Source organism: Gracilinanus agilis, chromosome 1, assembly GCF_016433145.1.
Source record: "Gracilinanus agilis isolate LMUSP501 chromosome 1, AgileGrace, whole genome shotgun sequence".
Taxonomy (NCBI): Eukaryota; Metazoa; Chordata; class Mammalia; order Didelphimorphia; family Didelphidae; genus Gracilinanus; species Gracilinanus agilis.
Genome location: NC_058130.1, coordinates 606,971,406 through 606,984,932, shown reverse-complemented (window position 1 = coordinate 606,984,932; position 13,527 = coordinate 606,971,406). Strand labels below are relative to the sequence as shown.

At 38.9% G+C, this 13,527-nt stretch overlaps 1 protein-coding gene across 1 annotated transcript in view; it reads right to left on the bottom strand.

Annotated features, from left to right (window-relative positions):
• The window catches only part of NEDD9 (neural precursor cell expressed, developmentally down-regulated 9), a 61,281-nt gene extending 49,106 nt beyond the window's left edge, over positions 1-12,175 (bottom strand). Inside the window, exon 1 of the mRNA XM_044667717.1 lies at positions 12,114-12,175. Coding sequence (XP_044523652.1) covers positions 12,114-12,125 — 12 coding nt within the window. The 5' untranslated portion in view covers positions 12,126-12,175. The remainder of the gene's footprint in view (positions 1-12,113) is intronic.
• Positions 12,176-13,527: the final 1,352 nt, after the last annotated feature.

Here is a 13,527-nt window from a genome sequence, read left to right as displayed (position 1 = left end):
AAGGTTACCTTTATAGGCTGAAGTTACAATCGGAACAGAGACAACCTACTACTTAGTATTTTGTGCTATTCACATGAAGAAGTTGGGGTTTAGTATATGAAGAGGAAGTGTCTTTTTAGTTAGGTCTTGACACTTTCAGCTCAACTTACTTGTAAAAAAAAATAGGTTAAATCTCCCAAGGGGGTCTTTTTTTTTTTTTTTTAAATAAAAATTTCCAGTAAAATAATGATTTAAAAAATCTGAAGCCTTCCAGGACTTTCCTCTTTCAACCATTTCCCCAACAGCAGGTGTTTAAAAAATGCCTATTAAACTAATTCCCCTCCTCCAAATCCATAAGTGATCTTTCCTTCCTTGAATCTTAGGCCATTTCATTCTAGGTGGACTTCAACTTACTTACGCAACTTACATTAATCTTATCTTTCTCTTGCCCTTGCCCCCCAACTAGATTATAAACTCCTTTAGGGCAGGGACAGCACCCTGTTTTATCTTTGACTCATTAGGGTCCAGCACCAAACTTCAGGAGCTTTTGTTGAACAGAATTGAGAAAGAGATGCAGAGTTCGAAAACTGGGTTTTGAAACCTAGAAATGCTGCTCACTAGCTGAGTAACTGGGTAAGCCCCAAAGCACTCTGGGCCTGTCTCTTCATCTCTGAAATGAAGGGATTGGACTTTAAGGCCCCTTCCAGCTCTAAATCTATAATCCTATAAAATGAAAGCATAATCATTATTACAGTACTTCTATGAGCTCATGAAATTGTGGGCCATGAATTGTACCATTAAAAAAAAAAAAGAAAAAAAAATCCTCAGGGAGAAGAAAACAGATGAGAATCCTTGGCCTGAAATGAAATGACATCATCATTATTACACCTGCCACACCAAAACATGGGCAGTTCAGAGCAACCAAGTTCCCTGCAGCAATGAAATAAGCTGCGTCTATAATTAAGATCTTAGTAAGGATAGGATGCTTGATGCTGCTGCTGCCACAGGCTATAAAAAACAGAATTACTACTCCAAGTTTCAAAAGAGAAAAACTGAAACATAATCCTGATGCTTGCTTAGAGGTTTCAGGTGTTCCAAACAATTCTTATATTTCAAATAGAACTTTTCATGTAGAAACTTATTTCCAAAGATGGTTATTTTGGCAATAAAGAAATGCACCATGCACATGTGGGAGGGAAGGCACAGAGAAAGATGTGTCCAACTAGCATTTGGGAAACCTGGGCTCTCATTCCCAGATCTGCCACCTTGGGCCAATCACTTTGCCTCCTCTGGTCTTCCGTTTTCTTTTTTGTAAAAGAAGTTTGGATTAAATGAAACTTAATGCCCCTTCCAACTTGTAAGGGGGTTCACTTGTCCTTAGACAGCCTCTAAAGTTCCCTTCAGCTCTAACACTATTATCTCTATCAGCTCTAACATTTTTCTGTTCATCAAGAGAATCAGCCTCAATCCCTAGAAAGACAAATCTATTCAAAAATATCTGTCAAGTGTAGCTGTAAATTCAAACTACCAGAAAGCTGACTGAGATCTGAGACATTTTAATCTGACTTAGATATCAGCAGCTAAATTTGAAAAATTTATGACAAGTCATGGTGAAGGTAAGGGAGTTCTAATCATAAATACAACTGCCATATATAAATCTTGGTAGGTTGTGATTTGGCTTTGGGAGAAAAAGGTTGGTACTGATGGAAGCCTCTGTAGTGTAAAGGGATATTTTGCCCTGTGAACATGATGACATTTATTGGGAGCCAAAATTGATTCCCAAGGCATTCTTGGCTTTTGTATGATTCACTGTCTAGGGAGGATTCACAAAGGCTAGAAATTCTAACTTCACAGTAAATGGGGGCTACTTAGGGGAAGAGGTCTAATGAGATGTTTATATTCTTCTCTCCTCTTTTTGGGAAATAATAATCCAAGTTAACTCCATAAATGAAGCAAAATGGAAAAGAAATAAGAACCATAACAGAATCTATCATCAAAGTACATTTTAAAAAGACCTGACACTATCTAATTTGAGCCTGTTCATTTTACAGATGAAGGAGAAAATCAAGCTTTTACCAAACTCTGCCATTCTATCTCTGCTCCTTTGGCCCATTTCCTGACAATCAGACTTGGTAATTCTGCCATTAATGGAAGCTAAGCTCTATGGAAGATCTTGGATATGTCCCCGTGGATATAGAACACTCTGAAAGCTGACTTCTTACCAGGAAGCTTCTGGTAATCGATAATAAAGGGGGCTTTGCACTAGATGCTACTACTGGACAGAGGGAAGAGACCTTGGTGACACATTCATCCTTTGGTGTGATTGTTGTGGCAACAGTTCTTCAGGGGATGGGAGCAGACTCAGTGCATGGGTGGGAAAAAAGGAGAGAAGATTTAGGTCTGAAATGGACCTTCTTGATAATCTAATTCAAATTGAATTTCTTCATTTTACATGTAAGAAAAGTGAGGTCCAGAGGGATTAAGTAATTTACCCACAGTTACCTAGGTAGTAAGTGTTAGAAGCAAGATTCAAACCCATAGCCTCTGACCCCAAATCTGACACATTTTTCACCATACCATCAGTCTCACCAAATTCCTGACATGGAAGATAAAGACTCTATTATCGTATAGATGTTAAAGGGAGGTATTTTTGCCAAACTGATGGATCATGGAAAGATGAATAAACTTAAAACTGACAAATACTTATTTGTGATGTTAACTTTTATGTATATAACACATTTTCCCCCTATAATTTGTGTGATTACTTTCACAATGCTGCAGCAACTGGCAAGGCAAGTATCTAATATTTTTGGGCTACCACAAAAATGAAAAATGAATGGAATGTTTATCAGCTGAGGAATGGCTAAATAAATTGTGGTATATGAATGTGGTGGAGCATTATCATGCTGTAGGAAATAAGGTAAGAGATGATTTTTATGCAGATGGTTCAGTGAATTGAGAGCCAGGCCTAGACATGGGAGGTCCTGGGTTCAAATTTGACTTCAAACACTTCCTAGCTGTGTGATCCTGGGCAAGTCATTTTGCGCCAGTTACCTAGCCCTTACTGCTCTTCTGTCTTGGAACCAATACACAGCATTGACTCTAAGATAGAAGGCAAGAGTTTAAAACAAAAAAAGACATGGAAAAGTTTGCATAAAGTGATACAGAATGAAGTGAGCAGAACCAGAATAGCAACATATGGTAACATCAATATGATAAAGATGAACTTTTGAGGACTTTGGTAAACTGATGAAGAATGAAATAAGCAGAGACAGAAGAACAATTGATTCAATAACAACATTATAAAAATGAAAAAATTTGAAAGCTGGAAGAACCATGATCAATATAACGACCAATCCTGATTCCAGTGGACCAAGGAGGAAATATGCCATTCTTGACAGAATGAGGATAGATTTAGAATGCAGAATGAGACAAATGCATTTTCATATACAGACATCGAAGGAATTTATTTTGCTTGACTATACGTATTACAAGATATTTGTTTTTCTTTTCTTTTTTCAATTAAGTTGGAGTAGAGAGGGGAGAAAGCAGATTTCTGTTACTTTTTAAAAAATAAAAATGCAGCAATATGTGCTAAAAATGTGTGTACTTTCGGATAAGGTCATGTATTACAAGTTTTGCTTAACTGTTTTACTTTGTTACAAGAGATATCTCATAGAGTAGGAGTAATCTGTAAATGTTTGTAATGTAAAAACGAAACACGTCAGTAAATTATTAGAGAAAATGAATAACCTATGTTCATAGTGAGCTTTAAGGCTTGTAAAGGACTTTACTTACAAAATAATCCTGGTATCAGGAGGAACAACTATTATTTTCCTTCTTCTACAAATGGGGAAATGGAAGCTCATATTAATTGAGTAGCCCATGCTCATACAGTTATTATGGGTTATAGCCAGCATTCGAGCCACTGACAGGTATACTATAAATTGATAGATTGATTCAAATCATATCCTAGGTATCATAAATCCTCATGAAGATAATAATAAGAGTTCACAATTTATAGTACTTTGAGTTTTATAAAGGCTCACCACAGCTCCATGGGGTAGATAATGTAAATACTATCACTTCCCTTTTGCAGAGAAGGAAATTGAGGCTCAGGAGAATGAAATGGTTTGGTCAGTATCACACAATTAATAGTGTCAAAGCTAGAATTCAAACTCCCATCTTTGGTCTCCAAGACCAGGGCTCTTTCCACTATACCCCAAAGCTATGAAAAACCACAGTAGCAGAGGAGGAGGTGGGAACAAATCAAGATTATGCTTAGTGGAAAAAACCAACGTCAGAGCACAAGTGGAAACTAGATCCTACTGGAGTTTCTGAGGCATTTTTCATCTATGCATCCTACACGTATTTGCTCGTTCATTCTTTAAAGCAATGATCTGGCTCTTGACTTCCTGGTAAGCACAACCACCAAAATACCACATGAGAAGCCCTTTGTGTAACAATTAAAGCCTGGAAGTCCCAGATATTTTCAGAGAAATCCTGCTTTTGCAATATGACTGTGAGGATCTGCTTCAGCTTGTGCATTGTGAAATCCTAATAAAACACACACACACACACAGAAATAAAATACATTTCTTTCTTTCTTATTCACATCTATTCTCATCACAATGTTATCTAGTCATGGTTGATACTGTTTCAGAGAACCTTTTTCCTTTTACTGTGTCACCAGCAGAAGTACTCTCTGGTTATTCTCTAACTAAACTTATGTAGAATACAAGGATGCTTTTGGACAGATGAGGAGTGAAGCCATCATTTGGGACATCTGAGAGCAGGTCAGGCTGACTGTTCAGCTTGGCCTTGGAGCTGTGAAACAGTCCACAGAAGTACCCAACTCTCACGAATGCTCTCTATACCTTAACGACCATGGGAGGGTCTCTGGAATGTACAGGGTAAACAAGAAAGAGGGTTTGGGGTTGGCAAAGTACAAACATTCCATTTTCTCTCTTTCCGTGGCCAAATGCTTTGTAGTCATTCATTGCCTGGGATACAGGCAGCTCCTCTTGAGCATTTGAATCAGGGAAATATAGTATTTTGTCCTAGTGACACTGTTCTGTTTGTCTTGGCAAATAGTCCTGGTAATTAAGTCTATATGTTTCTAGCACAGTGGTGCCACAGTGCTAATGCCTGGTATCTCAAGCCAATTTATTTAGATTTCTTTCTAACACTGAAAATTATCTAAAAATAGATAACCAAGAACCAAGATCTCATGCTTCACATTTGCGTCACTCTAATTAGCTGAAATAGGATAAAGATTGTAGTCTACACTGAACTTCCCTCCCAACCGTCTCCTGCCTTGACCTCTCCCATTTTCCACTTCAATTTATTGACTTTTATAATCAATGATTTTTTTTCCATTCCTTAATCTCCCTCTCCCTTCCTATTTTTTCAACTATAGGCAAAAAAGCAAAACAAAACTCTAGAGAACTTTCCTTTCTGACAGGGTATGATTGCACAATTTACAGGGTAATTGGTACTCCAGGTCTTGAATTGCTTAATTGCATTTCTAGCCAATCCTTTTTTTAATTTAACTGTATCCTCCACTGTACCTACCCAGCATAGAGCTTTACATGGAGTAAATGCTTTGATTGCTGATGCTACGATGAGAGTAACCCATTACTATGAGTCTATAGTAATAGTGTAGTCTGGTGGAATGGCGTAAAGATGTATGAATGGTGTGAAATCCTTATGTTTCATATTTGAGTCTTGATTCCTAATTCTAGGAAAATCTGGGGCATAGTGGAGAGAGAGCAAGCCTTAGAGTCACTGTGGTAGAGTGGTAAGGTCATTGGCACCAGAGAGAGTGTTTGGCTTTAAATCCTGTCTCTGAGGCTTACTATTTCTGTGACCTTAGGCAAATTAATTAACTTCTCTGGGCCTCTGTTGTTTGCTGGGTTTGCTGTTGTTCACTCATTTGTGTTATGCCCAACTCTTTGTGACCCTATTTGGAGTTTTCTTTTCTTTTTTTTTTTTAATTTTATTTTTTAGAAAAAAATTTTTTCCATGGTTAAATTATTCATGTTCTTACTCTTTCCCCCCCAACACTCACTCCCCCCCCCCCCACTCCGTAGCTGTTGAGCATTTCCACTGGTTTCTTCATGTGTCATTGATCAAGACCTATTTCCATATTATTGATAATTGTTCTAGGGTGGTCATTAAGAGTCTACATCCAAATCATGTCTGTATCAACAACCCATGTGTTCAAGCAGTTGTTTTTCTTCTGTGTTTCCACTCCTGTAGTTCTTCCTCTGAATGTGGCTGGTTTTCTTTCTCATAAGTCCCTCAGAATTATCCTGGGTCATTACATTGCAGCTAGTACAGAAGTCCATTACATTTAATTTTACCACAGTGTATCAGTCTCTGTGTATAATGTTCTCCTGGTTCTGCTCCTTTTACTGCATCAATTCCTGAGGTCATTCCAGTTCACATGGAATTCTTCCAGTTTATTATTCCTTTGAGCACAAAGAATTCCATCACCAGCATATACCACAATTTGTTCAGCCGTTCCCCAAATGACAGGTATGACCTTGTTTTCCAGTTTTGCCACCACAAAGAGCGGGGCTATAAATAGTTTTGTACATGTATTTTTCCCTATGATCTCTTTGGGGTACAAACCCAGCAATGGTATAGCTGGATCAAAGGGCAGACAATCTTTTGGGCATAGTTCTATTTGGGGTTTTCTTAGCAAAGATACTGGGGTGGTTTGCCATTTCCTTCTCCAGCTCATTTTACAGTTGAGGAAACTAAGGCAAGCAAATTTAAGTGCCTTGCTCAGGGTCCCATAGCTAGTAAGTGTCTGAAGTCAGATTTGAAGTCAGGAAGATGACCCTTCCTGAACCCTGGCCCTGGGTTTTATCCACTGTGCCATCTAGCTGCCACAGGACTCAGTTTACTGATCTATAAATTAAGGGGATAGAATGAAATCTATCTGACCTAGAGACATATTCTAGCTCTAGATCTAAGATTCTAATGAATCTTACATTGACAATGAAAAATTCAAGTCCAACTTCTGACACTTTACTCATGACTGGTTGGTCATCATTGCACTTTGCAGGGCTGGAGGAAATTCTCTCTAGAAGGCTGTCAGTTATAGTCAGGTTTTCTATCTGAATTGCTAGACAGAATAATGCCAATCAAATCACAGGTAACAACAACAACAACAACATCATCATCACCATCAACAACAACAACAACAACATCATCATCATCATCATCATCATTAACAACAACATCATCATCATCAACAACAACATCTATTCCCTTGGCATAACCAGTGCTGGGTGAAAATTTTATCCATGTAACCATAAATATGGTATCAGAGTGCCCAAGTCTAGCTGTCACACCAAAGCAATATATCAGCCCTTTGTACCATGCCCTCTCTTCAGTGTAATCATCACATGCTAGATTGTCTTTACTTGCAAATATAGGATAGCTTTGCTTGCATTCACAGAAGCTTGCTTCAAACAAGCCAGCCCAGACAAGCATACACACTGCAGAGGTTATAGGGTATCATTTAGATAGTGATTGGGTTGGATGGAGTTAATTAGTAAGGGAGTGGTAATTATGTTCAAGGGGAGCTGAAGAGAGTAAAGGCCTGTTTTAGGGACTGTAAGGAAATTAGAGAAACAAATGTTTAGACATTTTTTATGGAGTGGTTGAGTAGGAAGATTTGACTTGTGGGAAGTGACTGGACCTCGACAGTCATATGGGTACAAAGGGGCAGGGACAGCAGCAAGGTTAAGTGATAGGAGTAAGATTCCTCTTGTGAAAAGGAAAAGGAGATAAGAAAAGACTGTGTCTTGGGGGCAGCTGGGTAGCTCAGTGGATTGAGAGCCAGGCCTAGAGACGGGAGGTCCTAGGTTCAAATCTGGCCTCAGACACTTCCCAGCTGTGTGACCCTGGGCAAGTCACTTGACCCCCATTGCCTACCCTTACCACTCTTCCACCTATAAGTCAATACACAGAAGTTAAGGGTTAAAAAAAAAAAAAAAAAAAGACTGTGTCTTAGGGGCCGTGTGTGTGTGTGTGTGTGTGTGTGTGTGTGTGTGTGTGTGTGTGTGATGAGGGAAATCATGAGGAAGCTAGTGTTTGAAGACCATAGAAAATTGGATGAAAAATAGAAGATGAGGTAGGCAAGGGGTAGAGGTGAGTGATAGAGAACAACAGAGGACCTTTAGAGTTAAAGAGAGATTTCTTTAGAAGACTGTGAAGCAGACAGGAAGTCACTGATGAATTCTGAGAACAGGACTGATGTGTATTCCAGTGATGAAAAGATGCCTAAGGAATCCTTGGTATGTTACATGTTGTGCAGCCTGCTAACTTGAGTAGTATGGGCACATCACCTTGGTGTCCAAGAGAGTATTTCTGTTCATTGACACTTGAATTTTGCCACTGAATTAACCATTGCTTTTATTTTAGGTTAGCCTTTAAAATAAAAAGTGACCTTTTTTGGTCTTTTTAAAGTCATGGGTCTCATTAAAGAGAGTCCAGAGTCCATGCAACAACACCTTTAGAAAAGAAGGAAAAATCTAGTCTTGTCCTAAACAAAATACCAGAGAACATATTGGGCTTGAATGATCAATACAGAGGACAGAAAAAACATAAATTTTCTCTATTCTTTTTTAGCAGATTTGCATATTCCATCCATATACAAAAACCCCTCAAGCTCTTTTCATGATGCCAAATCCTAATTAAAACTTGTTTGCTGATTGGTCTGTGGCAGGATTCTCAGTAAGCATTTCAAATACATGTAGCATTTCTAAATCGTCTTGTGGACTCTGTGACTATTTTTTTCCATACTGGATGGTTTAGAGGGATAAGTTTTAAAAAATCCTTGTATGGCAAAAATAAGCCAGCAGAATTTATTGATTAGAGAGGCAAAGAGGTTTAGAAAATTGGCAAGGTCATAAATGAAGTCAAGGGCGGAGCAGGTCTTAGAAATCAGCCAAGTAGCATTTACTGAGTGCTTACAAAGCCTTGAGATAGAGGGAGAAATCTCAGACTCCTGGTCAAACACAGCTGTACATATACTTACTCAAGTCATCTTCCTGGATATCCCAGGACCAACTGTCTTCCTTTCTGCTAACTCAACAGAAGGGAATTCTTTTCCAGGCAGGTGTGAGGAAAATAAGTCAGAGTTGCTAATTCCCAAGTTGATTAATTCTTATGATAGATATCGGAACATGTAGAAAACTCTTAATAAACCCGAGACTCCCAAATTTGTTACCTAGTAGATGAAATAATGGACTAGCTCTACAAGAAACTGCATACAGATGCAAACAATGGCTACTATCTTTTTACAAAAGAATAAGGATACAAATAAAAATTGTTGACTGTGTGCCTACAAAGCGATTTATGCTAGGAAATTAGCTTTCTAATCACTATCCTCAGGCCTTCTGTGAAACCTAAACTCAGCCTAAGGCTGTGTTTGTGTGTTCTTTGCTCTAAATGAAGAGGCATTTGGCAAGTGTCTGGTTAATATAATCCCTACTGCAGCCAATATGCAATAACTAAATCTGGTATGGGTCCTGAATTATCAAAGAATTATTTTAAGAGTCCTATCTGAATTTAAATCTAGGGCAGGGCTGTGTACAGTGACATAAATATTGATTCTGGGTGTTTATAACTAAACAACTATCTGGTTGGACAGTCTACACATAAAATTAACCCAATAACCACCAAATCTTCATACCACTTTGCAAAATCAGGCATAGCCTCTGGGTATTTGTCTTGCATGGATACTTTTAAATAAAGTAGTTTAACCTTTCTGAGAGCAATAAATATACCAGTCATGAAAGAAACTTTTATGTAAGTTTCTGTAAACTGGGTTCTTTCAAATCAGTACAGTATTTTCTTGTCCCTTTGTCTATAGTCTATCCATCTAGTTACATAATCAGCTCTTCAAACAAAACTCTCTACTACACTTCTAACTACAGGAGGCAAATAAATAGTACAAAGAAGGGAAATTTTTCATCCAAATAGCATTTTGTTTCATGTTCATAATACTTGATGAGTTCCCATAACATTGGGTCACGTCCCACTGTGAAGCCTTCTCCCCCCCATTTTTTTCTTTTTTTTTTCTTTTTCTTTTGGCGTGGGAAATTTGAAAGGAATCATAGACGGATTAGATTTATTATCATTCAGGTGTTTCATTAGGGACCCACTATAGTATAGTGAACAGACCACAGATATCCAGTGACATGGAAAGTGAAGAACTGAGTTCAAGTCCTGATTCTACACTAGTGATTTAACCTTAATTAACCTATCTGATCCTCACTTTCCAGACAAGCAAAGGAAAATGATAAAGCCTACCCTCTATACCTCACAGCATTAAATGTAAGAATAACAAGTTTATCAGATTTGGAGCTCAGAGAGATTTTATCATCTAGTCCAGCACCCTCCTATAGAGATAAAAGAAACAGAGACTCCTGGAGATTATGATTTGCTAAGCTTCCAAATAGATAGCAGATCTGGGATTGGAACTGGAGGAATGCATCCAGTACCAGATTTTTCTGTATGTAAAATACTTTGCAACACTAAAGTCAGCTATCAGTCGGATTATTGGCCAGGAGTAAAACACAAACAAAGGTAAGATTTTCTCCCTGAATGTCATTTAATAATTTTCATTGTCAGTTACAGACTATTCCCATAAAACTGAATAGTATAAATAGAGCATAGACTTCAATATAATTTTGGTCTTAAGGTTAAAATATGCACCAATGGTAAATAATATACACAGGATTATGAAATAATAATTTCTCTTAGAGCAAGATTCTTGGCAAAGCCTCAGTTAAGTGTAGCCAATCTACATATTTATTAATTTTATATTTTTACTGCATATATATGTATATATTTTTAATTTTAAACCCTTAACTTCTGTGTATTGACTTATAGGTGGAAGATTGGTAAGGGTAGGCAATGGGGGTCAAGTGACTTGCCCAGGGTCACACAGCTGGGAAGTGTCTGAGGCCGGATTTGAACCTAGGACCTCTGGTCTCTAGGCCTGAACTGCATATATTTTCATGCAGACTTTTCTCCCCTTTTAGATAAGAAGCTCCACCCCCATAGGGATTTTTTCATTCTTTGTACTTGCTATCCCTAGTGCCTGGCACATAGTAAGCTCTTAATAATTTTTAATTGATTAGTTGATTTTGTAAATTATTTAAGGAAGCAACACAACTCAGGAATTTCATATTTCCATAAGAGGAGATAATCACTCCAAGAATCTTACCCTGGTGTGGTCCTCTACAATTTTGCATTAGGGGAAATACTTATTCCGCCCATCCCAAGCAAAACTGCTCTCAACATTAGGTAAAGTTTGCATGCTCATTCACTGATAAGCATAATAAAACGGGAGAGAAAGAGCAAGTTCCATCCTTCTTTTGTGAAGAATGAATGCAGAAGCAGAATTGCTGGAAAACAACCTTCTTTTGTAAAGGACCAAAAGAAAAGCTTCTGCTTTGAATTTTCAGGCAAAAGAAATACACCTGAGCATGCAACTCAGGTCCCCATTTCACAAAAAGGACTTGGATGCTCCCATACTTTGCTACAAGAGTAGGGAAGGGGGAAAGGAGGGGGAGGAGAGCGCTCTTAAAATGCTTTATCAACAATCCAGGCGAGATGCCTGAGCTTTTGCTATCTCTCATAGAAACACACAGCCAGCACGCCACTCAAACCAAGGCACTTGAAGAACCTGTAACAAATCCCCAGGGCAAGCCAGCTTCTCGATCCAGCAGATCTGATTCCCCTTTGAGAGAAGCCTTTCCGGAGCCCCGTTGGCTCCAAGGGGAAAAAAGAAACACAGTAGACTTTAACTAAAGCTCCTCTTTTTCAAGTCACAGACAATATTCTCTCTTTACCGGCTGCTTTAAATTAGCCCAGAGAAAAACTTTTTTAGCAAGTCCTTTCCTCCAACAACTTTCTTAGGGGACTGGTCCCCGAGGATCCGTGAAACCCCTCGGAATTCTTGACAGAGCCTCTCAGATAAAACAGAGCTCGGAACGCACATCCCCTTACCGAGGTACCCCAGAAGGCAGAGTAGAAATGCTGCAGGCACACGCAAACCGACAAAACTGAGCAAGAAACCTTCTGCAAACCAGACGGATTTTTTTTACCTTATACTTCATGTCTGCAGCAGTAAATTCAGTCGCTTTCTGGAACTAGTGAGACTGCATTGAAGGCTCAAGGGTCTTCCTCTCCATGGAGTGCTGGGTTAAATTAAAACGAGAGCAGTCCCAGGATTGAGGCTGGTTTGTCAATTTGAATCGGCCGAGGTCTCGGTACTACTAAGTTTCCAAAGTATCTGAGCTCATTGTTTTGATTGAGGCAGGCTGACTGCTGAACTCATTTGCATACCGTTCCCCTATTGGCTAGAGGAGAGAGATTCAGCCAGACAAGGTAAAACTGATGCCACCCCCTCCTCTTAACTTCTAAAAAGCCTCACAAAGAAGGCTTGATGCAATGAGACTTTTTAACTCAGAAAAGGGGTGGGGAAAAAAGGAGAAAATAACCTCCTCTTCCAAACTTGAACCCCTCCCCTCCCCAAAAAAATCCACAAGGGAAAAAGAGAGTAAATTCTTTTTAAGATTAACTCAATTTTAAAAGAAATCTGCCCCACAAAGCAAGTTCTGACAGTCCTGCTTCCTGTGACCTAGCAACTCCTCCATACACCCGCTTCATTTCAAAGCCATTCACCTCGCAATCTCGACATGAAACGAACTCTAGGAACAAAAGGGTTTCTGTCTCCAGTCCCCTTTTTACTAACCACCCCTGCTGATATCTCTTTTGGAGGGGGTTGGGGGGAGTTGTTTGCTTTTTTTGTTCTTTTCAATGTTCAAAGTACTTTCAGTGTCACTCTACAGCAAACCCCTGACAGAAATCCGGATGGCAAAAACCCCAGAACTTTACTGAATTCTCATGAGTGCCTGGTGTGGGTATCATGCACATTCAGTGGCCTTCCCAGACTTCTCTTAGTTAGGAGAAAGAAAGGTCCTTAGGTTAGATTCTACCTCTGGGTTGGTCCTGCCCTGAACATCCCCAATACACTTCTTTCCTTCACTAGATTGGCTCTTTTGATGCCTGCTTGTTTGTGTCTCCAGCTTTTGAACTCTGCTTTTTTTTTTTTTTTAATGGTCTTCTTGCTTTCAGGTCGAAGATGACCCATTAACCCATCAACTCTTCATAGGAAGAACAAAAATTCTAACCCTTTGATAAGACACTTATCAAAGTGTGAGACTTCAGTGATGTGATGTGTTGTACAAGACATTGCATTGCACACATTTAGGTACTTAGTGCTATGGCGATCTCACCACTCTGTGGTTACAGATCCTCCAGTATCTTTCTCATTCGGCTTGATCTTATACCCATGACTTTCCATAAATCCTCCACAAGCATCTTACTTAATCGATTGGAGGCTTTCCTGTGACTCTGAATACCTCAAAAGTACCCATGTATCACTTGGGCTTTACCCATATTGTCACTCATTTTCCATATAGAATACACTTTTCCAGTAGAAAGTATTCTTGATGA